The following is a 27,086-nucleotide window of genomic DNA, read 5'->3' as shown; positions in this document are numbered from 1 at the left end:
AGCTGTACTAGAGTCGACTGGTTCACTTGCCGGTTAGTAGTTTAGTTAAGTTTAAGAGTCTAGAATTTATTACTTAGTGTCTAGATTAGCGTGTTTTTATATAACTACTTTTAGCACATCAATATACCTACATAAACCTTGTAAAATCATCAACAAAAAGTAAGAAATACCGGTTACCACCTGCTGTTTGTGGTGTAATTGGATCGCATAGGTCTGCATGGACCAAGCCCAATGGCTCACTAGCTCTCCACTGAGCCTCTTTGGGAATTTCTTTTGAGACCTGTTTAGCCACCAGACAGCCTTCACACACCTGCTTTGGATGGGTTATGCGAGGCATTCCCATAACCAAATCATTTCGAGCCATTGACTCAAGTTCAACAAAATTTGCATGGCCCATCCTTGCATGCCATAACCAAGCTTCATTGTCTATGTAGGCTGCCAAACAAACTGGTTTTGCAATTTTTAAATTGATTTTGTAAAGTCTATTCACTGACCCTGAATTTTCATAATGAGTCTTTCATGGTCGTCATACAACTTCAGGACGTTTCCATGCATGTGCACGTCATACCCTTCCTCAGTGAGTTGCCCCAAACTGAGGATATTACTCGTGAGCGCCGAAATGTAATACACATCAGGGATGAGTATGTGTTCGCCGGTCTTGCTTTCAAATACCAATGGACCATTCCCTTCAATTTGAACCTTGGATCCGTCTCCAAACCGAACTTGCCCAGTTACGTTACAATCTAACTCAGCGAATGATTCCCTCATCCCCGTCATATGGTTGCTAGCACCATTGTCAACGTACCACACTTCTTTGCTTTCACCCGACTTTGGAAAGACTCTATCTTCATTTAAAAGGACCATGGAGGCTGTTTCTTCACCATGTATAGTCAAGTAGAGGGCTGGTTTCTCTTCTTGAGTTCGGTTTAGATTCACCTCATCCTGTTTCTCCTTCGGTTCTTTACACTCCGATGCATAATGCCCGAGTTCATGACCTACTCGATGTGCCTTTTATCTCTGTTCCTTGACCCGTTCCTTTGATCTAGGTTCCCGGCGTGTCCACCGCGGTTACCCCTACCGCGACCACGTCCCCGAAAACTACCCCGACCACCCCGGTCAGCTTTTCCTCGTCCACCGGACTTCTGGCCCGTAAACTGTTGGTTCTTCACTTGTCCCTTCGAGCTCGTCTGACCCTCCGTTTTGGTGAGTAACAAGCTGTTGTCGGTTGCTTGTTTCGATTGAGGAAGCTTTACTCTATCTTCATAAGCTTTCAAGTGTGCAATCGCTTCTTCAAATGGCATAGTTTCAACATCTGAACTTTGCCCAATTGAAGCCACTAGGTTTATAAACCTCTCCGGGACCGTGTCAAACAATTTACGTACCAGTTCCTCATCTTCCAACTTTGCTCCAACACTGTTAAATTTTGAGACCATACCCGACAGCTTTCCTGCATACTCGTCAATAGAATCTCCATCCTTCATTTGCAACCCTTCAAACTCACTTTTTAACATTGAACAAGCTAAAAAAAACAGGGTGTATCAGCCCGCCAAAGGAAGTTTGAACGAGCATCTTAACAATCCGAACCTCACATGGACTCAAAGATTGAAGATATGTGTAGGCGTGGCTCGTGCGCTGAGTTACCTCCATTATGATGAGGGGCGTGGTTATGGTGTTATACATCTTAACATCAACAGCTCCACAATTTATTAGACGAGAACTGGGAACCAAAGTTATCCGGTTTTAAAGTTTCTGTCAAACAATGGGTTAACCGGATGGACCAGGTCATCCTTTCTGAACCTTTTGGCGCAATAGGGTATGTAGACCCAGAAATTGAAAAGAGCAAGGGTGTGACGCACAAGTCAGATATCTACTCATTTGGTGTGGTTTTATTCGAATTATTGTGCGGGAGGAGTGCATATATTAAGAACAAGGCGAACAACTTTCTAGCTCGATTGGCCAAATATCATTATGAAAATGATATACTTTATTTCTCACCGTTTTAATTTGTTTTTTTTTTACGTCAATTTATTCTACCATTTTTCATCCACCAAGAGACTTAACCAACAAACACCATTTGAGAGGTCTCTCATCTTAACAAACATTTTGATAGTGTTGTACAACCCCTTTGGTTGTTTACTTTTACTATTAAAAAGAGCATTAAGAAAGAAAAATAAATTAAAATTACGATATCTTAAATTATTGTACAACGCTTGTTTATTACATAATTAATGATTTGTTATATATTGTATTTTTCAAATTACTAATATTCATAATTTAATTCTCAAAGATTTTTTTTACGATTTTACCACTATTCAATTGCACCCGCCGACCAATCTTTGCCTTATCCCTCCTGATATCTCTTACATGTTCCCAATAGTCTTGAAAGGGTACTAAATGACCTAATTGTTTTAATAGAAAGATATTCCTTTATGAGACGTGTGAGATTTTAAATCAAGATGTTTAAATTTTGAAAATAAATATATTTTTTAAGTCAAATGCATTGAAAATAACCAAATTACTCTGAAAAATAAAAAATAAAAAACTATCAAATGCTTTTAACATTTCCTGTTAATTATTCAACCACCATCTCCTATCAAAGTCCAACTACCACCAATACAAAAAATAATCACCAAATTTACAGTGGAGACAATGAGCCCAATTATATGGTTGAAGAAACCCATTAAAGATGGAAAACACAAACTACTACCATGTGAACTGTGGTGTTCGTGCGCTAGAGGAGGAAAGATATTTATTGGTGGGACCCACTAGCATAAGATATTATTTTTCTTTTTATGTTCAGCTTTTTTTTTCTTTTTTTTTTCTGGTTATTTCGGACCGCTAAGCATACCGGAACCGATGACCCGCTGGGTGGACCGGAAATTTTAAAAAATTAATAAAAGAAACCAACAAAATAAAACTGAAAACCCTAGATTCCATCTTTGAACCACGCGGCTTCGTCCCCAACTCTGCAATCGTCTCGTTTCTGAATCAATTACTTGATTGAAACTTCGTCGAATTAATGTTTGTTATTATGGTGAGTTTTTTTTTAAAAAGAATGTTGCTTGAAAAAGTTATGGGCGTTTTTAAATGATAAGGGAATTGACATGTGACTTGCATGTGGAAAGAGAAAGTCAACAAAAGTGGGTTGTTACATTTATGCTCTTCCCATCAATTTTTTCTCTCGAATTAATCTCCACCATTAAAATCTAATATTAATAGATTAAATTGATTCTCACCCTTCTCATTTTCGTTGTCCTTTTATTTTAACTTTACTCAAATAATTAACTATAATATAAGAGTTGATATATACAAGTTATTCATGACCTTTTGTCAAAATTATTAATAAAAATAAAACTACGGTATTACTTAAAATATTGAAATTTGTTATCAAGAATTAATTTGATCAATTTATGCAATTATGCATCAATTGAAGTTGTAAATCAATAATTCAAGCCTATGGGTTAGAAGTGGAAAACAGTGAAAATAGATAACGTGGGCGTAAGATGACAAACGGCTACATTGTTTTCTCTTTACTCGCATGGGTTGTTGCATGATTAATAAGGTCAGTTTTAGTAAGGTTTAGAGGACTGTTAGTGTTATGGTTCCTGTACAATGTGGGCCTAAGTACATAAACAAGGGATGAATGACCCGACTATGGTCCGAGTTATCCTTTAATTAACCATTATTAAATATAACTATGATTAATGTATGATGTGTTTTTTAGAACCAAATTTATGTTGATTATAACATCATCTAATCCACATACTAGATTATTGGGCTGAATTATGAAATGGGATAAGGATCAAACATTGTTCACGAGCCGAGCCGAGCCGAAACAAGCGAAGGCTTGCTCGTTGCTTGGCTCGTTTACAATTGAACCGAACAGAACGGCTGAAATTCGAACCGAGCCAAAATCGAATCGAGCATTTTTCGATCGAACGGCCGAGCGATTTTCGAGCATTATTTATTTCTTTTTCACTCTAAAAATTTTAATAAGAAACAAGTTTGAATGTTGTAAATAATACATTTTGTAAACAAATTAGTAGTTTTTAGACAAAGGTGTTATAGGTTGTAAATTTTTTGGAGATACAAATTTAAAGTGAGATATAATAAACATGTAAACAAACTTTTAGTATTTTAAAAACTTGAATAGAACCAATGAAATTATAAAGTTGACGTAATAGGAAAATTTTAAAAGGTTTTAAACAGTTGTATACTAATATTTTATGTGTGTATTTGCTCATATATAATTATATAAAAATAAATTAAAAATATTCGAGCCGAACCGAACCGAGCAAACCTTTGCTCGTTTACAAACCGAACCGAACCGAGCGGCTCGTTTACAATCGAGCGAAAAACGAGAGAGTATTTTTCGAGAAATTTCCAAGCGAGCGATGAGCGAGTTCGAGCGGCGAACAGTTTGGACGGCCCTAAAACATATCGGCAGTGTTTTGAAACAAGGACAGGACCGGCCGGTCCGACCGGGACCCGCTAAGCATACCGGAACCGATGACCCGCTGGGTGGACCGGAAATTTTAAAAAATTAATAAAAGAAACCAACAAAATAAAACTGAAAACCCTAGATTCCATCTTTGAACCACGCGGCTTCGTCCCCAACTCTGCAATCGTCTCGTTTCTGAATCAATTACTTGATTGAAACTTCGTCGATTTGAACTTCCCATGTTGCTTAAGTGGTTTGATTTTAACACAAAATAAGCACGAGGATGGTAATTGACTGATTATATGACATAGGAAGAAGATGGGAAGAAGAACATGAACACCAGTCAATTTTCTCTTGGTCACTGCTCTATCTCCGTTATATCACTTAGGGTTCCTTTGTTGGACCATTTGATTGTGTTGCTTGATTGGGTTGGTTAGGCTTAGTCCACTTCATAAAACTTGGTCTGGTTGGGCTATGTTAATGAAACATGCTTCATGAAATGAAAGTTTGGTTATTATTTTATTTATATATAATATATATAATATTTAAATTATTTATGAGGTCTACCAGGTCAAACACCGATCCGTCCTCCCGGGTCGGTTCGACTTTTGACCTGGCAAGATGTCCGGGTTGACGTCCAGGCAAGGTTTGAAAACATTGCATATCGGAGCACGACCTCACCTCAGAACATTCCCATTCCATCTCATAACCTCAAATCCAAAATTATACTAAAAATCACTGCATTTTCTCTCTCCTGTTCAATTAAATAATATTTCTTTATACCTTTATCATTACTTTTTTTCTCCCCTTCACTCATAACCACTTTCAAAATATATTAAAAAGTTATAGGACTCGCTTACAACACCCTAAATCACTCCTTAACTTATAAAAAACCCATCTCACATAATTTGATGAATGGATTGAGAATGCTCTTACGATAACCTAAATCCCAGAGTTACCTCTTCACATGCCAAAAGATAAATAAAGAAAATGTATATTAAAATAACTTTTATGTTTCCTTATTATTAGGGCATCTCCAATGGTGAGGTTTTGGGTGTTTTGAATCATAGGTGTCTCCTAGGTGGAAGAGAGAGAGAGAGAGAGGAGGAGGAGAGAGTGAAAAGAGTTTGGAATTTCAATATGGTCTGTAAGGTGTGTGTGAAAGGATGAAGAAGTGTGAATGGAAGGAGAGAGAATGTGAGTGAATGATTAGGATGGTTGGATTTCAAACCATGCATAAAGCATTGGAGATGCTCTTACTAACTTATTGTTTTATAATGTCTGTTCATATTCGTTACCATTTAGTTTAATATAACATCAATTAAAATATTTTAAATTAAATTTATGAATCATGCAATTATATACGTACGTTCAGTAATCTAAGTGCTGCAATATACTTGTTCAACTTTCCTTTTTTACTCTTTCTTAATCAATTTCATCTAATTTATATAATAAATATGAACATATATAATCCACCTTTCTTATATACCTACAATTTAAAATAACTAGTTGGTCAAACAACTTTTTTCACTTTAGTGGCAGAATACACGCATATAATCAAATACTTTGAAATTCTAGCAAATCATCTATAATTATAAGCATGAACAATTTAATTAGAGTAAGCTAATACAGAGGATTTATAATCCTTTCATATTAACATTTAATCTAGCATTAAAATAATTTGGTTTAACAAATTGTAACTTTGTATTTGGGCCTAGTTTAGAACAAACTATAAATGGTTTGTGGGCTTGGGCAAATGTGTTGAGCTGGCCTTGAATAGTTAAAAGAAGGGTCTAGTCACAAAACAAAGGGGAAAAAAGAAGCAGCTAATCGGCCATGAATTCCAATTTCTCTATAAAAATATGAACCACACAATTTCAATTTAATTGCCTTATGACATATATATATTTAAATAATTTGCAGCAGCAGCAGCAGCAGCAGCTAATTATTAAGAAGTTGGAACATTTGAAGATTCCTCTGGCTGATGTTCAATTAGCAACGGATGGTTTTTCAAAGGCTTACGAAATTCCAGATGGGGGTGGGTGTACTATGTACAGAGCAAAACTCGACGACCATTTTGGTAAAGAAAATCATTCATCCGTTGTTGAAGGGACTGATCATGTGCTTATTAAACGCTACCCTCCTCCTGGACATGAGTACTGGGGAGAAAAAGAGTTTTTTACAGAAGTTGAAGTGCTTAGCGCTGTTAAGCATCCCAACATAGTCACCCTACTTGGATTTTGTTTTGAAGCTTCTGAGATGATCCTTGTCCTTGAGAATGCTTCTAATGGATTCCTTGGTGATTATTTGGAAGACGTCAACAGTAGCATGCGCATTTTCACTTGGGAAAAGCGTTTGAAAATCTGCATTGATGTTGCACATGCGTTAAAGTACATTCACTATGAGATGGAGGACCAAACGATGATAATAAACCGTGATATATGTAGCTACAACGTCTTTTTGGACAAGAACTGCGGGGCAAAGACTGTTAACTTTTGGTGGTCTGTATTCCTGCCTTCAAATCAACAAGACGAAGCACTCCATATCAGCTGGATTGGCAGAATGCGCCACATAGATCCAGAATATAAGAAGACTAATAAGTTAAAAAGAGAATCGGATGTATATGGTCTTGGAGTAGTTTTGTTTGAAATTCTATGTGGGAGGATAGCCTTTGACCCAATTTACCTTAAAGAGAATGAAGCAGGGCTGGCTCATGTGGCAAAACAATGCTACTGCTCGGGAACAATACAAGACATTATTGATCATACAATAAAGGAAGAAACAAGTGAAAACAATTTTGTTCTAAATAGAGGACCCAAAGCGTATATTTATTGAAATTGCACATCAGTGCGTGGCAGAAACTCAAAATCAACGTCCAACAATGAAAGATGTTGTCAAGGAACTTGAGAAAGCATTATTCTTTCAAGTAAGTCATTGTTCTAACTTCATATTATTGATCCTAAGAAGTAGTGATTGTGATGATTCACTTTAGTTTAATAAAAATGTAAACTGATATGACATTATACTATAATTGATAAAGCACAATGGTAAAAATCTTTTCCACTTTCTGAGTTTACTTTGTTTTATCGTTGTTGCTTAAACATTTTTAGACTGTCTGCAGCTTTGCTGAACTGCTGATATGAAAGTGTAAAGAAAAGAATATGATCAAAGTTCAATTTAAAACTTTTGAAAACTAAGTAAAGCACATCTTTAATGGATAAAAGGGCATTGATCAATTATCACGCATGTTAAACTCATATTGTTCATTGTTTGAAGTCTATGATATCATCAAAATTTTAATTTCATCATCATTTTTTAGTTTTTATAAAATATTTTACTGTGGTAAGGTTTTATCATTGTTTACAGTTTCTGTAAATTACCATCACCATTTTAAATAGCAGCAAAGCAACCTCATCACTAATTGTTAACTAATTTGTAGTCTTTCATTACTAACATGTATTTTGACAATTTATTGTTTTCTGATAGCACCTACTAATTTGTATATATTGTTTTCAACACCATATTAATCAGCCGTTATAATTTTAACAACATATAATTGTGATCAGTATATGTAATTTAATTGGTGTGTCATGTCTGACAGAAAAACAAGATCAACAACCCCAGAATTTCACTTGAAGACATAAAAGTAGCCACACAAAACTTCAATAATGACAATTGCATTGGTGGAGGAGGATTTGGGGAAGTTTTTAAAGGAAAGCTTCAAGACGGTGATGGAATTAAAACCATTGTTGCAAAGCGACTAGATACAAGGCTTGGTCAAGGGGAACAACAATTTTGGAATGAGGTCCAAATTCTCTTGGAGTATAAGCACGAGAACATAATTGGTCTTATAGGCTATTGTGATGAAAAAGATGAAAACGTCATTGTTTATGAGTATGCACCCAAAGGAAGTCTTGATAGGTATTTGAAGGATGTTTCTCTTACATGGGTGAAACGCCTTACTATATGCATTGATGTTGCAACCGCGTTATATTTCTTTCCAATTTTCTTATCATTTATCTAGTTGCAACTCTCTTTACAACCTTGTCACGTATTTGCAGGGAAACAACTTGGAACACTTGAAGCTTCCTCTCAATGATATTATTTCAGCCACTGATAATTTCTCAGACACATGCAGAACTAGAGTTAGCCGTTACTATACCTGGTATAGAGGTGAACTCGACTGTTTTGATAAAGAAACCCCACCATCCATAGAAGGGAAAAACAAAGGCGAACCACCCAAGAAACACAACACTGTACTTATAAGACGTGTCCATCCTAGAGATAACGAGCAAGGAGAAGAATTGTTCTATACAGAGATTGAAGTGCTTAGTAGTGTTAAGCATCACAGCATTGTCAGTCTACTTGGATTTTGTATTGAAGGTTCTGAGATGATCATTGTCACTGAAAATGTTTCTAATAAATACCTTTATGAATATTTGAACAACGGCAACAACAAGCGTATTTTGACATGGGAGAAATGCTTGAAAATTTGCATTGATGTTGCACAATCATTGAATTACCTTCACTTCGAGATTGAAGACCAAAGGAAGGTAATAATCCGTTTTTTAAGAAACTATGACATTCAGTTGGATGAGAATTGGGGGGCAAAGATCGATTCATTTGGGTTATCCGTATCCATGCCTCCAAATAAAGAAGATGAAGCTCTACATCTCAAGATGCCCGCTCAGACGCCGTACGGTAGCGAGTACTACCTTGATCCAGAATATGTGAAGAGTGGTAAGTTAAAAAGAGAATCGGGTGTTTATAGTTTTGGAGTAATTTTGTTTGAAATTCTATGTGGGAGGTTAGCGAATGATCCAATTTACCTGAAAGAGAGTGACAAAGGGTTGGCCCCTATGGCAAGACGTAGCTTCAGCAAAGGAACAACAGAGGAGATGATAGATCCTATAATAAAGGAAGAAACCAATGAACACAATTTTGTTCTAAATAGAGGACCCAACAAGGATTCTTTGCACACATTTATTGAAATTGCACATCAGTGTGTGGCAGAAACTCAAGACAAACGTCCAACAATGAAAGTCGTTGTCAAGCAACTAGAGAAAGCATTATTCTTTCAAGTAAGTCAATATCCTAAAACTTTAATTACCATTTTGTACAAATGTAAAATGCTTGTTGCCATTAGATTAACTTAATGAAGTACAAAGTGAATTTCGTATGTACAAATGTACAGTAGTATCTAAACTTAAACCGTTCTGGTTAATTTTGAAAAACCACTCTTTTGAGTTTTTAACAAGCTACTTTTATCTATAAGCAATGAGTCAATCGTATTTATATATTATTTTCAAATACTAATTTAATCATCCATCGTAATTTAACAGTTCATTATTATCTTCTCGTGGTTGATAGGAAAGGACAGCCTTAGAATTCCACTTGAAGACATAAAACTGGCCACACAAAAATTCCATGATGACAATTGTATTGGTGAAGGAGAATTTGGGAAAATCTATAAAGGAAACCTTCAAGATGGTGATGAATTTAAAACCATTGTAGCAAAGCGATTGGATACAAGGCTTGGTCAAGTGAAAAAACAGTTCTTGAGTGAGATACAAATTCTTCGGGAGTATAAACACGAGAATGTTATTGGTCTTGTAGGCTACTGTGATGAATGGAAGAAAAAATCATTGTTTATGAGTATGCGCCTAGAGGAAGTCTTTATAGGTATTTGAACGATGCTTCTCTGACATGGATGAAACGAGTTAATATATGCATCGATGTTGCAAGCGCGTTGGACTTCATTCATGGAGGAGTTGGAAAACAAACAAGGGTGATGCATGGGGAGATCAAAACTGCAAACATTCTACTAAACCATGATTGGAAAGCAAAACTTTCAGGTTTTGGGCTTTCACAAATAAGCCCAATAACTCAAGATATAGAGTATGTCATCGATTATGCATGTGGCACCCAGGGATACATGGACCCACTATACAAAAAATCAAGATACCTAACAGTAGAATCTGATGTTTATTCATTTGGTGTGGTTATGTTTGAGATCTTGAGCGGAAGATCAACATTTGCAATCCACGAACATCCAGGTTACTATCTCCCCGAGCTCATTAAAAACAAATTTGAAGAAGGAAATCATATTGAGGTGGTGTTCGAGCAAATAAGGGAGCAGATTGTGCCTGAATCATTGACTACATTTCAAGAGATTGCATACCGGTGCCTACATGATGAAAAAGAAAAACGACCGACAACAAAAGAAGTTTTAATGCAACTTAAGATGGCTTTGGAATTCCAAGTGAGTAATTAGCATAGTTTTGCCACATTAGTTCCTTTAAATGCTTTAATATAAACCAAAACTTTTTACTTCTTTAATGACATAAAACTTTATGTATAAATCTTTTAAACAAATGGTGAGTCAAAAGAGGTCAAAACAAGAATGGGTCTATCTCACATTCTTATCTTTTTAAGTTTTAACCTTTTGATAGAATTTATGCAATATTAGTAAGAGCAGATTCGTCAAATTTAATTTAAATTATGTATTTTTCTTTGTATATATAATTCCCGTTTATACCTGTTTAAAAGGTCTTTTCTTATACGTAGGTACCTACAAAACCGAAGGTGAATGATTAATCAGTAATTCACACACAGAAGAAACAATTTCTGCTGACTATATTGATCAGCCCAACCTGGATACAGATGAATCGGATAAATGTCTTGATATGTCTAAAAGCCTAAAGGAGGTGAAAGATTATGTGCATGCCTATAGGTCTCTGACAAAAGAGGTCTTTATGAATTGGACAAGCCGACAAAGGGAATATTTTGTAGTTCTTTGTCGAGACCTAGAAATCAATCTGGAAGACATGGATGACGAAGAAGAGGTAGCCTCTTAAAAGGATGGTTTTGCTTAACTTTTGAAGACGTAGTTTGTTTAACGGGTATTTCTTATGTTTAAACTTAAGTTGTTTTTCAAATTGTTTGAGCTTGCCTTGCTTTTATTTTGACTCATGCTTACGAAATAAGCTTGTATGTTTGACTCTACTACATCATGCATTTTTGTATATATAGTTTTGTGCTTTCCTGATCATGATATGCTAAAAGGCATGTAACCCCATGCAGATTTCGTCTTAACTTAAAACTGAAGCAGATTTATACATACTTGAGTCACCTGCTTAATAGTTGAAGGTTGCAAAGCTTAAAAAATATTGTAACATTAACTCAATAATTTAAAAAATGGATCCTTTTAGAAAATGGATTGTTCGTATAAACAATTTCAATAATTTAAAAGTACATTACATCTATTCCTTATATCAAGTCAGCTCATGAGCAAACTATGTTGTGTTGAGCTACAACTATGAAAATTATAAACCTATGTTCAAAAGAATAAATTTCATCTGGTAACACAGTCAAAACACAAAACCATAATCATCGATAACATCATATAGAATCTAGGCCAGTTTCTAAGAGACGGCATGAATATAAATGTTATAGTTAACCTAAACTGCTAAACCGAAAACATCTACTCTTCTTGAGCAGATTCACCACTCTGCTTGTTGTGCTTCCTTGCATACCTCTGGTTCCTTAAAAACTTAGGATCCATCTACAAGCCTAAACACAATAAAACATCATTAACAACCTTATTTTGTTAAGAAAGACTAATTTCCAAACACCAACAAAAAATACTCACTACTTTATTTAAACTAAAACATATTAATCCCATCCCTTAACAAGTCAACATTCAGACTGCTGTTGGCCTAAAACCGAACCAAACATTCGGATTTCGAGTTTTTGAAACTCAACCTTTTTTTTTTGGGATTTTGCGGTTTTCAGTTTGAATACATTTATTATTTGAGCTTTGAATTTTTAGGACTGAAATTTTTTGGCCCAAAAATCTTTAGGCCAAAAAATAAAGTCCAGAACGTTAAATTTGGGCCTAAAAATTAACTAATATTATTAGACCTATAATATTTGAAAGGCACTATATATTGAATTATTATAATCTGCTTAAAAATCCCAAAAACTGAAAGTTAGGTATTTACAAATTGAATCATTTAGTTTTCTACACGCACCAATGTTGTAAACTAGCTAGACCCTATTCGGAGGGTGAGATATGGACTAGCGATTAATATTGGAATTTGTATGTAATTTTATAAATAAAATTTTCAATTTCGAACGATTTTGATCACATAGCAATTACTCTGCAACTAATCTTAGCGATTAAGCGGTGATTAACCATAACCAAAACCATCAACCCGAATTCACAAATCCAACATAACAAATAAGAAATTAAACTAAAAAATACACACACGGAGTGTGTCTTTGCTTCCTTGGCTTTTTGATGCCGTTACGGTGAGCCTTGTAAGACTGGTTATGTGCCGTGTGGTTCTTAGACTTAGCCATCTCTCTTTCTCTCTCACACACACACTGTTAATACGAACCTTTTTGGCTTGGCTGCTACTGCTACAATGAAAAATTAGAGCTTGCAAGATAAGATAGGAACGAAGATATGTTGTACGAATTGGTCTTTAAAATCCTTAATTTGGTTTTTTGACGAAATAGCCCGTTTGGATTGGGCTCGGCCCAAAGAAAGAAATGCATGTTAAATGGATTAAAATGATTGTAAATTTTATTGAATACAAGTATACACCTTGCTTTTAAAAAATGATATTTTTCTACGAAGGTAGTTATGTTATGCTAGTTTTTTATTATGGAAAGATAAAAAAGAAGTTATAATTATAGTTATGGTCTTATGGATGTAGAAGTATTTTAAGCCATCCTTGATAGGTAGGTTTTAGGCGTTCTTCCAAGGATGAGATGGTTTGGGTTGGCGTTCTTCGTCATTGCGTGAGAATGTTTGTGTTGGCGTTCATGTGCAAAGGGTGGAGTTGGGTGTGGGTGTGTTGGCTTATACTAAAAACAATTATATATATTCTCATAAAAAAGTTTAAAAATAATATTAATTTAAATATTATAAAACTAAAGGACTTCTATATCTATATCTAAGTTTTTACTTTAGTTTTATAGCTTTTATAAAGTTTGATTCTAACTTTACAATAAATATTTACATATGTTCTATTAAACTAATAAGATTCAGTCGTAATTGCAAACTCATTCTTTTGCTATCGAATGGCGGTATTATATTCACAAAGCGGCTAACAACAACTAGCCACCATCTAATCCAATCTATTTCGAATTCCTTCAATCTTGAAACCACCCATAAGAAGCTAAGGATTTTTATATTCTCCGTGATTTGATTAGAACATATGTTAACACCATTAAAGATGTTATCGTTGCTTGCCCCTCAAATACACCAAACCATGAAACGGAAGATTGCTTGGTTTAGTTTGCTATGCGATTGATTTGGGCCCAATCCGTCATGGTAATTAAGCACATCATTGATTGAGAAAGCAAAGAAATGCATAAGCATGCACCAAGGTACAACATCATGCCGAACCAAATTCGAGGTCTAGCAAAATAACAGCAAATGGTGGTTCTGGTAGCAAAATCCGAGCAAAAAGGGCACAATGCCGTACCCACGTTTACATTCCTTCTCAAAAGAGCGGTTCTGAATGATAATGTAACAAAACTTTTTGACACATTAATGTATTTTTATTAATTGAACATTCTTTTTATTAGATAAGCATTTTACTTACGTGACACATCCGACCAGTCACGTTTTTATTTTTCCGTTATTGTAAATCTCACAAAAAAACAAACGAAGTACCCAAGTACAAATTCTCCAAGTTAAACTAAATAGTATAAAAGACAAAACTATACTCTTTTTAATAATTTTATTTTAATAAATAGTGTAACTCGTATAAATTCAACGGTTCCTGTATATCAACTCCTCATCATCACAAAAACACCATCGATTATATTATTATTATTATCAGCCATACATGCATACACAACACTCCGAGATAACCGGGGAATAATAATAATATTATTATTATGGCGGTTCAGAGAGACATCGACGATTTACCCAAAAACGAAGCGAATTACACGGCACTAACTCCGGTTTGGTTCTTAAAGCGAGCTGCTTTGGTTCATCCTGACCGTAGATCGGTGGTTCACGGTTCGGTTCAGTACACGTGGCGGCAGACGTATGAACGATGTTGCCGGTTAGCCTCTGCGCTTACCAGACGGTCCGTCGGGTTTGGTTCAACGGTAACGAGTTCCGTCTAAGATTTTAATCTTATTAATTTTTTTAATAAAAAACTTATTTTTATTCTTTATTGATTGGTGCTTGTGTTTGATGATGATAACTGATAAGTATGAAGGATGTTATATTGGGTAAGTTGTGATTAACTGATTAAGGTACTTAATATAGCATTGACTGGAAAAAAGTCAAAATCGATTGGGAGTTTGAAGTCAAAGTTGGGATTTTGAAAAAGTCAAAATTGATAGGGTGATGTGTTTAACCTGGGGTGTTGTTGTTAATGGATATAATCAAATATTGATTGAAGGTAGAGTTAAGGGGTGTTTGGATGTTATTTGATTTATTTATCAAATGGTTGATTAAGTTAGAATTAGGGGGTGTTTGGATGCTTAATTGATTTATGTCATGTAAAAATCTTGAATTTTTAAATAGATGATCGAATAGGTGATTAAAGTTAGAGTTAGGGGTTTGGTTCAACCGTCTTCGATTTTAGTTTTAGTTGTATTTTTAGTTTTGGTTTTATTGACGCTTGTGTTTGATGATAAGTATATGTTGGATTTTGTGAGTTGTGGTTCTGGCGATTAATATGACGTTGACTTTGGAAAAAGTCAAAATCGATTGGAAGTTCGAAGTCAAAATCGTGATTTTGTAAAAAAGTCAAATTGATTGAGTGATTTGTTTGACCTAAGGTATTGCTGTAAGTTGATTCAAGATTGAATTAGGGGGGTGTTTGGACTTTGGAGGTTAATTGATTTATTTCATATCTCAAACAAATTTCCAAGTTCACAATTTGTATTCAATCCAACAGGTGGCGGTGATTGCACCAAACACCCCAGCCATGTTTGAAGCCCATTATGGAGTTCCAATGAGCGGAGCGGTTATAAACGCAGTCAACATTCGTCTAAACGCTCCAACCATCGGCTTCCTTCTAGAACACTCATCATCCGCAGTCATAATGGTTGACCAAGAATATTTCAAGCTAGCCGAGGAAGCTTTAAAGATCCTAAAAAATAAAATCAAAACCAATTTCAAATCTCCACTTCTGGTCGTTATCAAAGACGAAAGCGTTGAATGCAATCCAAAGAATCTCCAATACGCTTTAGCGAAAGGTGCGGTTGAGTATGAGGCGTTTCTAGAATCTGGTGATCCGGAGTTTGTTTGGACACCGCCACAAGATGAGTGGCAGAGTATTGCGTTGGGGTATACTTCGGGCACAACGTCTAGTCCTAAAGGGGTGGTGTTGCATCACCGTGGGGCGTATCTGGCGGCTACTAGTAATGTTCTGGTGTGGGGTATACCAGAAGGAGCGGTGTATTTGTGGACTTTGCCTATGTTTCACTGTAACGGGTGGTGTTTTACCTGGACTCTTGCTGCTATATGTGGGACCAACATATGCCTCCGACAGGTACTTTATGTCTACTTGTATGGGCGGTTCATGTAACAGGTTTTGGTTTAACGTATTAGAGGTGCAAACGAGCCAAGCCCAAGCTTGACTAGGCTCGAGCTCAGCTCATTTTGAGATCTAATTCTAAAACTCGAGCTTGGCTGTTGAGCAGCTTTTTAAAGCTTAAGTTCTACTTGGTTCATTATTTATTAATTAACTTAATTTATATACATCTATAATTATTTTTATATACTTTCTAATTATAATTTTTACATATAAGTATATAGCATAGTATATGTTATGTAGTTATTTTTATTACAATTTTATACATAATAATTTTTACACAAGTATATATTTAATATATTAAAAAAATTATATAAATAATAGGCCCGTTTAGGCTCGCGGACCAGATCAGGTTTGATAAGTGAAGGGTGGGCTTAGCTTGTTTATTAAACAAGCTTGTTTTTCGGTTCGAGCTCATTTAAACTCAGCCCGATTCGAGCTTTTAATGAGCCAGCCTCGAGTAGGTCACGAGCAACTCAGTTCATTTTGATATCAAAGCATGGTTTTGTCCGTTTTTTTAAGCTAATCCATTAAATGGATTAGAAGTCAATATAATTACAATAATAATGCGCTTTAGGTTTTTTGCGACCTAAATGACCTGTTTAGCCCATTTTACCTGTTCCTTTAGAATTTTCCTTAATCCTTATTTCACATGTTCAAGATTAAAGTTAACCCAAATCGACCCATTTATAAGTAAATGGGTCAATATTGCCACGTCTAGGCTTGAAATTTTGAACCACTTACGTGTGCATAATATAAAAAAAAATGTCAAAGACATAGCTTAAAAGAACCCAAAGTAGGTTTTCAAAACATAAAAACTTTTGTAAATCATTTTGTTCATCAACTAAATTTGGAGTAATATTTTGACCCGAATCCATTGTGACCCACTCCATGGCCCGCCCTTGTCGATAGCATTAAGTTCTTGTTCTTGATGTTTTATGCAGGTAACGGCTAAAGGTGTTTACTCGGCTATAGCCAATCTAGGGGTGACCCATTTTTGTGCCGCCCCTGTAGTCCTCAACACAATAGTAAACGCCCCGGCTAAAGACACCGTCCTCCCGCTTCCCCGCCTAGTCCACGTCATGACCGCTGGAGCCGCCCCACCACCATCCGTCCTCTTCAAAATGTCCCAGAACGGGTTACGCGTCACCCACACGTACGGCCTCTCGGAAACCTATGGCCCGTCAACGATATGTGCATGGAAGCCCGAGTGGGACAACCTCCCCCCCGAAACCCAAGCCAAAATGAATGCCCGCCAAGGTGTCCCATACACTGCCCTCGAACACCTAGACGTTGTCGACACGCAAACCATGAAACCGGTCCCAGCAAACGGGACCACGGTCGGTGAAATCGTGTTCCGTGGAAACATTGTCATGAAAGGTTATTTAAAGAACCCGAAAGCGAACGCGGAAGCATTCGCACACGGGTGGTTTCACTCGGGTGATTTAGCAGTGAAACACCCAGACGGGTATATCGAAATTAAAGATCGGTCGAAGGATATTATTATATCGGGTGGTGAGAATATTAGCAGTGTGGAAGTTGAGAATACATTATACCAACACCCATTAATTTCAGAAGCGTCGGTGGTGGCCCGGCCCGATAATAGATGGGGCGAGTCACCGTGTGCGTTTGTGACGTTAAAGGACCCGGTTGAGAAATCGGATGAGGGGAAAGTTGCGGATGATATTATGAAGTTTTGTCGGGAGAAGATGCCGGCTTACTGGGTCCCGAAATCGGTTGTGTTTGGGCCGTTACCGAAGACGGCTACTGGGAAGGTTCAGAAACATTTGTTGAGGGCTAAAGCTAAGGAAATGGGTCCTGTTAAGATTAGTAAGTTATAAAGTTAGTTTTTGGATTTGGGATATGAATAAGGGTTATGTTGGATTTTAAATTAAAGGGACTTTTAATAAAGTTGTATGAAATTGTTGCATTGTTTTTTGTTTTATTGGTCTATCCTGTATCATGTTATTAACTGACCTTTAAGATTTATTCTTCTTATTTGATTCGTAATAAGATAGAGTATTTGACCGTGTTTTGATTGGGTTTTCTAGGCTTTTAAGGTAGGGTAGGGTCTGGTTTTGACCTGATATTTCCGGTTATGGCGAGTCCGGGTCAGTTCGATTCCGGGTACGGCTCCGGGGAGAAATCCTATACCAAGTCGTGCCTGCGGGTCGGGTACGGGTAGAACCAGTTCTGGGTCGGGTCCGGAACCGGGTATTTTGTGCACCTCGTCTGAGTACTACCAGCAAACATTTGTTCGATCAATACCCGGAGAGATTTTACGCAATGTGGCACTGTTATTTGCTTACCAAACCCACTTGTCATCCTCATGTTTGTCACAAGGCTGCTAAGAATTTATGAGCACAGGTCTCCCTGGTGCATTTCATCCTCATTAACCAATGCTCTTGAGTCTTGATCATCTCATTCCCATTGCATACAGCCATTTGCTTCCATAAATGTACTGACGGATTGACATCAGTAACTTATAATAATAATAATAATAATAATAATAATAATAAATTAATAACAACTTAGACCTTAATGGGCTTGTCATGTGTTAGTGGGTTGTTCAGGCTACACAAACTCATATTAGGTCATGATAAATCATTTGGGCCTCGTGATAAATGTACATGATTATTTTACACTACTAGGTAGAGGTGCACAAAAAACCTGAACCTGGAACCGAACCCGAAAAAAATATCCGGAACCGGTTTTTTTATACCTGGATTTTTAATACCCGTACCCAACCCTACTCGTAGGGTACGCATAGGGTATGCATTTCGGGTGCAAAACCCGTACCCGGAACCGGACCCGATTTATACCCACTAATACCCGAAAACCGAAACCGGTTCCATACCCGGAACCGGGTTTTCCAATACCCAAAACCGGGTTTTTCAAATATCCGATCTATACCCAAAAGTAACCGAAAAATACCTGAAAAATACACGAAAATACCTCTAAAAATTGTAACCCCTTAAAAATATTCAATCTATACCCATAAAAACCCCGGAAAAAGCCCGAAAAAACACGAAAATAGGGGTTTTTCAATACCCGAAAATTGGTATCCGATTCTATACCCGACCCGAACCCGATGATAGGGTATGGTTTTTAGAGACAATGCCCGGACCTGAACCCGACCCATGTATTACAAATACCCGATTGTCTAATACCCGGTCATACCCGGAACCAACTATTTGAAAAACCCGATTTGTGCACCTCTACTACAAGGCATTGGCGCATTGCCATGTTAGGGGGTTGTTTTGGCTACACATTTACTTGTTCATTTAGTTAAACGAATGACATGAACGTTTGTCTACCTTCATTCATATATGTTTGGAAACGGTTTTTTTACGTTCGATTATGTTGTTTCGTTTGTAAATTTATTCAGTTTATTCAACTTGTTTTCAAATTACTTTTGATAATAGTTATGTTTGGATATTCATGTTTACTTTTCGTAGGGGTTAGTTTAGTTAAATTCATTTTTGGTTATTTATATATGTTTGTTTGTGTTCATTTACGTTCGTGGATTGTTCGTTTATAACTAACTATAAAGAAAGAACACAAAACAACAAAACAAGAAAGCAAGCCATTCATATATGTCTTGAATTTAAGAGAGAAAGATAAAACGGATTATAGATAATTCTTGGTGAGTTATTTATTGAATTTTATATTTAAACTAGAGATAATTATTAGTTTAAATTAATTAGGCTTATCTAGGAATTTATATTTATTTATTAAAATAGAGCTTGAGTTGGGTTGAGGTTGGAATGAGTTTAGGATAAATAAATGGTTAGGGGTATTATATTTAGTATGCTTTCGTTGATCTTACTCTGCTAATAAAAGAAAATGTTGAAACTTAAGTGTTAAGCATGTATTTCTCCTAATTTCTCATCTTTTATTTCATTCATTCTATTTATCCATGGGCCGGCTCTACCCATGAATTATCCAGTAATAGGTCTTTCACAACAAGCTCTACCTATACAGTAACGGTATTTAATTATGAAGGTTGGCTGGGTAGCTGACCCTGTTAGTCCGTTCTTGCAAGAGGGGTCTATGTTAGCTAAGATTTCCTATGCTTAATGGATAACCATTTGCTACCAATGGAAAAAGGGTCAAAACTATTTAGTCAATTGGGTTATAGCATAGTGTAGATTTTATTCATTATTAAGTTAAGTGCCATTTGCATACCTGAAGTTTAACCAACTACGCAACTTTAGTACATTTCTTTAATTTCGTGCAAATCAATACATGACGTTTCCAAATCATGCTATCTTAGTATTTTTCGTTAAACCCGTTTGTTTTTTCCATTAAGTCGTGGATAGAATAGTATTTATTTCATTTATCATTTACTTAACCCTATGGTAAAAAATAAATGAGTTGAACTACTTTTTTTAACAAAAATAAACGAACCGAACTACTTTTTTTTAACAAAAGTAAATTATCTGAACCAGTTTTTTTTTAATAAACGGACCAAACTATTTTTTTAACAAAAATAAACAAACCGAAATACATTTTTTAACAAATAAGCGAACCGAACTACTTAAAAAAACAAAAAAAAACGAACCACTTTTTTTAACAAAAATAAATGAGCCCGGCCACTTTTTTTAGCAAAAATAAATGAACCGAGACGGTTTTTAAAAAAAGAAAAGAAAGATAAACAAACCAAACTACCATTAAGTTCTTATTTTCCATCATGTGTAGTACATGGGTGAAACATAAAAAAGATACATTTCATAAGTCGTGAACTGGAAAAAAAAACATAATTCATAAGTTTTACTTTGTACATTATAAAATAAGGGATTGCTCTATAGAATAATAACCAAGTTTTAAAATTATTCTAATTAGGTCACTCATAAAATATTTTGTTCAATTAGGTCACTAAAGTTCATATATGTTTCAATCGTAGATATTTTACCTGAATAGCATGTTATATATGTTTTTTTAATTTTTAAATATCTTGACATTGCTAAATATTTTTTTAAAAATTGAAAAAAGTAGCAAAAAATGAGAAAATAATTTTTAAATTGCGAAAAATGGAAAAGAAAAAAGTAGAAAATTTTAAGTTACGGTTTCTTTATAAGAAACCATCATTCTTTTAGAAAAATATAAAAAAGATAGTTAGTTGATATTAAAATATTTAATAGTAGAATTATTAATCGATTCAATACCAAAAAAAGGAATATATTAATTATCTTGTAATTTTTTGGAATTTTTCATTTTTATTTGGCAATTTAAAAATTATTTTTCTCCATTTTTACTAATTTTAAAAAAAATATTATGCAATATCAAACTATTTAAAAAAAAAACCTAAATTACCTGCTATACAGGTAAAATATTTAGGATTGGAACAAAAAATAAACTTTAGCGACTTGATTAGAACAAATTTTTTTATGATTGACTTAATTGGAACAAATTCAAACTTGGTTATTATTTTATAAAGTCATCCATTAAATTAATCATAAGTATTTTGAGAATCATAGTTGAAATAACGAACCTAATTTATTTTTATCATTCGACAATCTCGTGTAATACGCAGGTTCAAAAACTAGTTAATAATAAAAAGAGTCGAACAAGTTGTTTAATCTCGTGTTTGTGTGTTAGATCAAGGGCCCAATTTCCAACACATGTTAGATCGTTTGTTCGGTTACGTTAAAAAACAAACACAAACATGCCCCAATCATGTTCATTTGGTTCGTGTACATGCTAGTCTTCGTCGATAACCATCAATGTGCTCATGAACATGTTTACCGACAGTTTTATTCAACTCACAATTTTCATGTTTTTTGTTTTGTCGATCCGTGGGCAATAGTGTGTGGCTCACTTATTTAGTAATGTTTATTTGGGTTGGAAGGATTGATAAGGAATGTTTATTTTTATGTATGTGGACCAAATGTTTATCAGTATGTTTTGGCTAAATGTTTTCTTGTTTGCTTAATTATTGATTGATTATTGTGTATAAACTATTATAAAATGTAGCATAATATAATCTTAAACGAATATTCTCGGAGTACAACTACAAATTAGTTAGCCGAATATGTTATGTAAATGTTAATAGACAATTTATTCTATTCTAAAATATCATATTTGGCCAAGTATGTTATGTACTCAATACATTAAAATGTAAGATATTAACGTATTAATATTTAAAATTTTGTCCAAAAAATTGTCTATACGCCCGTATAGGTCTATACGGCCATATTAACATATTAATATTTAAAATTGTGTCTAAATAATTATCTATACGCCCGTATAGCCCTATACGGCCCGTATAGGGCTATACGCATTGGCGGATCCAGCATACAAACGGGTGGTTCCCCGGAACCACCCGAGTTTCGAAATAATAGTGTACGGATATATAGAAGACGCGTAGGAACCACCTTATAAATTAAGAGGGAACCACCTAAAAAAAATTCCTGGATCCGCCACTGGCTATACGAGGCACTATAAACAATGACTGACAATCTATGACACAAACTGACATGATTCAGGTGCTATACGACCGTATAGCCTTATACGAGCCGTATAGGAAAAAAAAATTGTGTGGGAATCCCAAGTGATGTGAGAGGATCCTAAACCTTACTAAATTATGAGTCCACATCTTATCAAAACTGAATTATTAAAAATAAATAGATAAATAAATATAGAGGCATAAATAACAAGACAAAACTATATTTTTCCTACCTTCATACGCTTATATACAAATAATAAGCTTAATTTGGATTTCCAGGGAAAATAATGACAAAAAAGGAGACTTAATTGTTACCATGCAATAAAAAAAATTGGTTTGGAAGGATTTCCTTGAAAAAAAGTAGTCAGTGGATAACAACAGGCTAAACTATTCTTATCTTAAATATATATAAATAAAACTTTTAAAAGCTAGTTGGTTGTTTCTTACATCTTAAATCATCATATTGTTTTATTTGTAAATGAAGATTTCTCATGCATTTGATTCGAATTCACGGCTATGGGGCTAACCAAACCCAGATAGCCTTTAAACGGGTTATCTCATTAAATTAAAAATTAATCTCACCAAATATTTGATATGAAAATCCTATTAAATAGGGATATACTGTAAGATTTGGATCAGGAAATTTAAATGAATCAAAGAAACTGGAACTAGTTGCTGCCAAAAGTAATCTTTATTATAATAGCCAAATGCTTAGGAATGATTGAAAGATTACAAAAGTGGATTTCGGCTAATTGAAAGTGATGATAAACAAAGCAAACTAAAGATGCTTAAATAGAAAAAAAAATTTAGCAAACTAAGCAGATAAACTTGGTCTTCATTCTGTTCCTTTATTCTTGGACTCCAACGTACATTCAGCCCATAACTTGGTCACCACACCAACGACTCTTTTTCTGGTGGCTTAGTCAACATTAATCCAACACTCTCCTCCTTAGTGTTGACCTCTTTGCTAAAGTTCTCCATACCCACAAGGCTCCTCATTTCTGCAAATTTAATCCGGGCCAATGGCTTCGTTAAAATATCAGTCCTCTGCAGATTCCCGCTTACATGTTCAACAGAAATTTGATCATTTTCACCACATTCACGAATGAAATGATACTTCATGTCAATGTGTTTGCTTCTTCCGTGGAAAACAGGATTTTTCATCAATGCAATTGCTGACTCGTTATCAACCAGAGGCTTCACTTTCTCTGCAGCTCTTCCAACTAAATCACTCAGCAAGTTTCTTAACCACAATGCTTGACGCGCTGCTGATGTTTCTGCCATAAACTCTGCTTCACATGAACTGAGTGCTACAGTCTTCTGTTTTTGTGAACTCCATGTGATTAGATTATTCGAGTAATAAAACGCCATACTAGTTGTGCCTCGTCGTTCTTCAATATCAGTACCATAACTGCTATCACTGTACCCGATTAATCTGCCATCTCCGCCACTATTATACTTTAGCCCATATCCGGCTGTTCCTCTAATATACCTTAGGATTTGTTTAACTGCTGCATAATGACTTTGCTTTGGAGTTTGCATGAGCCGGCTTACTGTTCCTACTGGATAACTCAGATCTGGACGGGTGTGAATCAAATAGCGAAGGCTCCCTATTATCTTCCGATACATGGTTGGGTCGATATCCTCCCCGTCTTCATCTTTAGGGTCGACTGCAATTTGGGAGTCATGGGAAATGTTGTTTTGTTGCAAGCACTCATACCTGCCATGCTAAGAATTTTTCTTGCATACCCTTCCTGTTTGAGCATTATTCCCGTCCTTGACTGCTCAACCTCAATACCAAGGTAATATGACAAATTCCCCATGTCGCTCATATCAAATACCATCTTCATTCTTTTCTTGAATTCATGAATTTTCCCTTCGCTAGATCCAGTCACTAATAAATCGTCTACATATACCCCAACAATTAAGACGAAATCTGGTTTATGTACTATGTACACGGCTTGTTCATGAACACATCTACTGAAACCGAGTTCTTTCAGCACTTTATCTAGCCTTGCGTTCCATGCTCGTGGGGCCTGCCTCAGGCCATACAGAGCCTTGTTCAGTTTGTTCACCATCTCCTCCTTACCTTTCACTACAAACCCGCTAGGTTGCGTCACATAAACCTCCTCCTTGAGATCACCATTTAGAAACGCTGACTTGACATCTAGGTGATGCACAAGCCACTGTTCCTTTGCAGCAATAGGAAGGAGTCCAATTGTTTCTAATCGGGCTACTGGTGCAAACGCATCTTCGAAATCAACTCCCTTTCTTTGTACATACCCTTTTGCCACTACACGAGCCTTGTACTTAGTAACATTCCCATTTGCATCTTTCTTCACTTTATACACCCACTTTAACCCTATTGCGTTATGACCAGGCGGCAGCCGGGCTAAAGTCCAGGTGTTATTTCTCCTAATGCAGTCGAGTTCCACCTTCATAGCCTTTACCCATTCTTCTTTGGTTGCAGCTTCATCGTATGAAGCCGGCTCGTCATCAATCAACATTAACTCTTGGTTGTACCTATCTTGTACCTCTTTGTCAGTCATGGCTGTTGAGTTACGGTACAGCCTTCCAATTGATCAAAACCCCTGACACGGAGTGTCATCAAATGGAACCGTATTAGTGTCTTGCCTTGTCTCTGAATGCTGTCTTCGGCTACTTGAAACAAACGAAATAGCTGACTGATGATTGGCTGGAGTATTAAGGATTTGGTCGTCATTCACACTCTGACTTGGGCTTTGAGTTTCTGCTACCACACTTGTAACAGGTACACTAGCCCAACTCGTTAAAGGTCTTTCAACATTGGGCTCTCCCCAGGCCCATTTCTTGTTTTCAATGAACTCTACTGATCTTGCAATCACAATCTTGTTCTTGACAGGGTCTAGCATTCGGTACCCTTTTGTGCCTTCTTCACTCCTTAAATACACCATTACTTGACCTCAATCTTCTAGCTTGGTGAGGTGAGTCTTCATTTGCTTCACGTATGCCACACAACCAAAGACCCTTAGATGGCTAAGGTTCGGTCTGTGACCCTTCCACATCTGGTACGGTGTTGCCCCTTTTAGCCCCTTTGTTGCTATTTGATCAAGAATGTAAACTGAGTGCCTCACGGCTTCCCCCCATAACACCTCAGGTACATTCGTAGATTTTAACAATGAGCGAGTCATTTCAATGATCGTACGATTTCATCTTTCCACGACCCCATTTTGTTGAGGGTTGTATGGAGTTGTTAATTGCCTCTTCACGCCTTCATTTCTGCAAAACTCATTGAAAACATGTGAAGTAAATTCACCCCCTGATCAGTTCTTAGCATTTTCAGTTTGTGCTTGCTTTCCTTTTCAACTTGGGCTTTAAACACTTTAAACATTTGGAAAGCTTGATCCTTCGAACTGATTACATATATGATATAAGGCTAAATATATATAAATCCCTTGTATATTTAATATAATATTTTATTAGTTTTCGTTCGGTTTTTATTAGAATTTGTATATTATTAATTTATTTGAATATTTTAGGTTCCGGGTTTCAACCATGTCATAAAGAGGGCGAAAACAAGCAAAATGGGAGAAGGCCCGTAGCGCGGCACTTTGGGCTCAGTTTTCTAGAATATTCTACAAATATTAAGTTTATGGGCTTAGATTTACAGAATCTTCTACTAATTTTAAGTTTATGGGCCTTAAAAGTCTATATAAACACCCATAAACTTAACCCTAATAATAACCTGAAAGCCATAAACAAAATTTGGAGCTCAAGAGGTGATCTTTTGGAGGTTTTGAAGGCTTGGAATCATACGGTGGCGTGCTTATCATCCAAGAACGAAGACCACAGGTTTTATCGCCTTTAATCTTTCGTTTCTTTTGTTTTCCACCATGAATTCCTTTATTATTGTTTTGTTTTATTTTATGATGTTAGGCTAAAAATTATAGACTGCCTAGGCTTATGATGAACCTATTTTGACGTTGTGTTTTGATTTGGGATTTATTTATCGTTATGATTTTTATGATTTGGTAAAAGGTTTAATCATATTAAATTGATGCATATGGATATTTAGGATTGTTTGATTAATTGTTATTATTCCATAGTTGCCTAGATTATTGTTTGTCATTATGATAGGTTGCTATTAGGTCATCTACTTTGTGTTTTTGACTATTTTATGATTGATATGCATTAAGATCATAGGAACAATAATTATTAATTAATTAAACCTAAGTGTGCTGCTAACCTAAATCTGTAGGGTGCTAGGTTATTGATAGATCTTTATTATTTGATCTTGCTAGATTTAGTTCTTCGTAAAGAGTCCGTCTAGGTTTGATTATTTAATTATTGTCTATTGAATCAATTCGATATATTAAACTGCCTTTGATTTCCGCGCTGTAAGGTAGGATTTCGTATAAAGGAACTAAATTGTAAACAATTGGGTGACCGTAAGCGAACTTGATTTTTAATACTGGTGTGCGTTAAAACTTGTTAGAAATCCATAGGTTTCTCTTGAGAAGGGTCAGGGGTCCTATTTGGTTTTTCTTTTAAGTGTCTATTTTACGATCCCAGTCCATAACTAAATATTTTCCCGAGTCAATTCATTACCAAAATTTAGGGGAGTCTAGCCTAGGTAGTTTTCTCATCA

The 27,086-nt window shown here is 35.6% G+C and overlaps 2 protein-coding genes and 1 pseudogene across 2 annotated transcripts; 2 read left to right on the top strand and 1 right to left on the bottom strand.

Annotated features, from left to right (window-relative positions):
- The first annotated feature begins 3,538 nt into the window (after positions 1-3,538).
- Positions 3,539-10,715, top strand: LOC143609072 (putative LRR receptor-like serine/threonine-protein kinase At5g48740). The gene is made up of 5 exons (XM_077083936.1): positions 3,539-3,562; positions 6,365-7,159; positions 7,254-7,367; positions 8,043-8,362; positions 10,124-10,715. The coding sequence occupies exons 1-5, from the start codon at positions 3,539-3,541 to the stop codon at positions 10,713-10,715; spliced, it is 1,845 nt and encodes a 614-aa protein (XP_076940051.1).
- Positions 10,716-11,920: 1,205 nt separating this feature from the next.
- Positions 11,921-12,818, bottom strand: LOC143609100 (large ribosomal subunit protein eL29z-like; annotated as a pseudogene).
- Positions 12,819-14,255: 1,437 nt separating this feature from the next.
- LOC143609062 (acetate--CoA ligase CCL3-like) lies at positions 14,256-17,901 on the top strand. The gene is made up of 3 exons (XM_077083927.1): positions 14,256-14,572; positions 15,373-15,969; positions 16,956-17,901. The coding sequence occupies exons 1-3, from the start codon at positions 14,357-14,359 to the stop codon at positions 17,850-17,852; spliced, it is 1,710 nt and encodes a 569-aa protein (XP_076940042.1). The 5' UTR covers positions 14,256-14,356; the 3' UTR covers positions 17,853-17,901.
- Positions 17,902-27,086: the final 9,185 nt, after the last annotated feature.

The sequence above is a fragment of the Bidens hawaiensis genome, unplaced genomic scaffold, assembly GCF_021521415.1.
Source record: "Bidens hawaiensis isolate Kalapana, Puna unplaced genomic scaffold, B.hawaiensis_p1.1 tig00419489_1, whole genome shotgun sequence".
NCBI classification, from domain to species: domain Eukaryota; kingdom Viridiplantae; phylum Streptophyta; class Magnoliopsida; order Asterales; family Asteraceae; genus Bidens; species Bidens hawaiensis.
The sequence above is the reverse complement of the archived record's forward strand: the minus strand, read 5'-3'. Positions and strand labels throughout refer to the sequence as shown.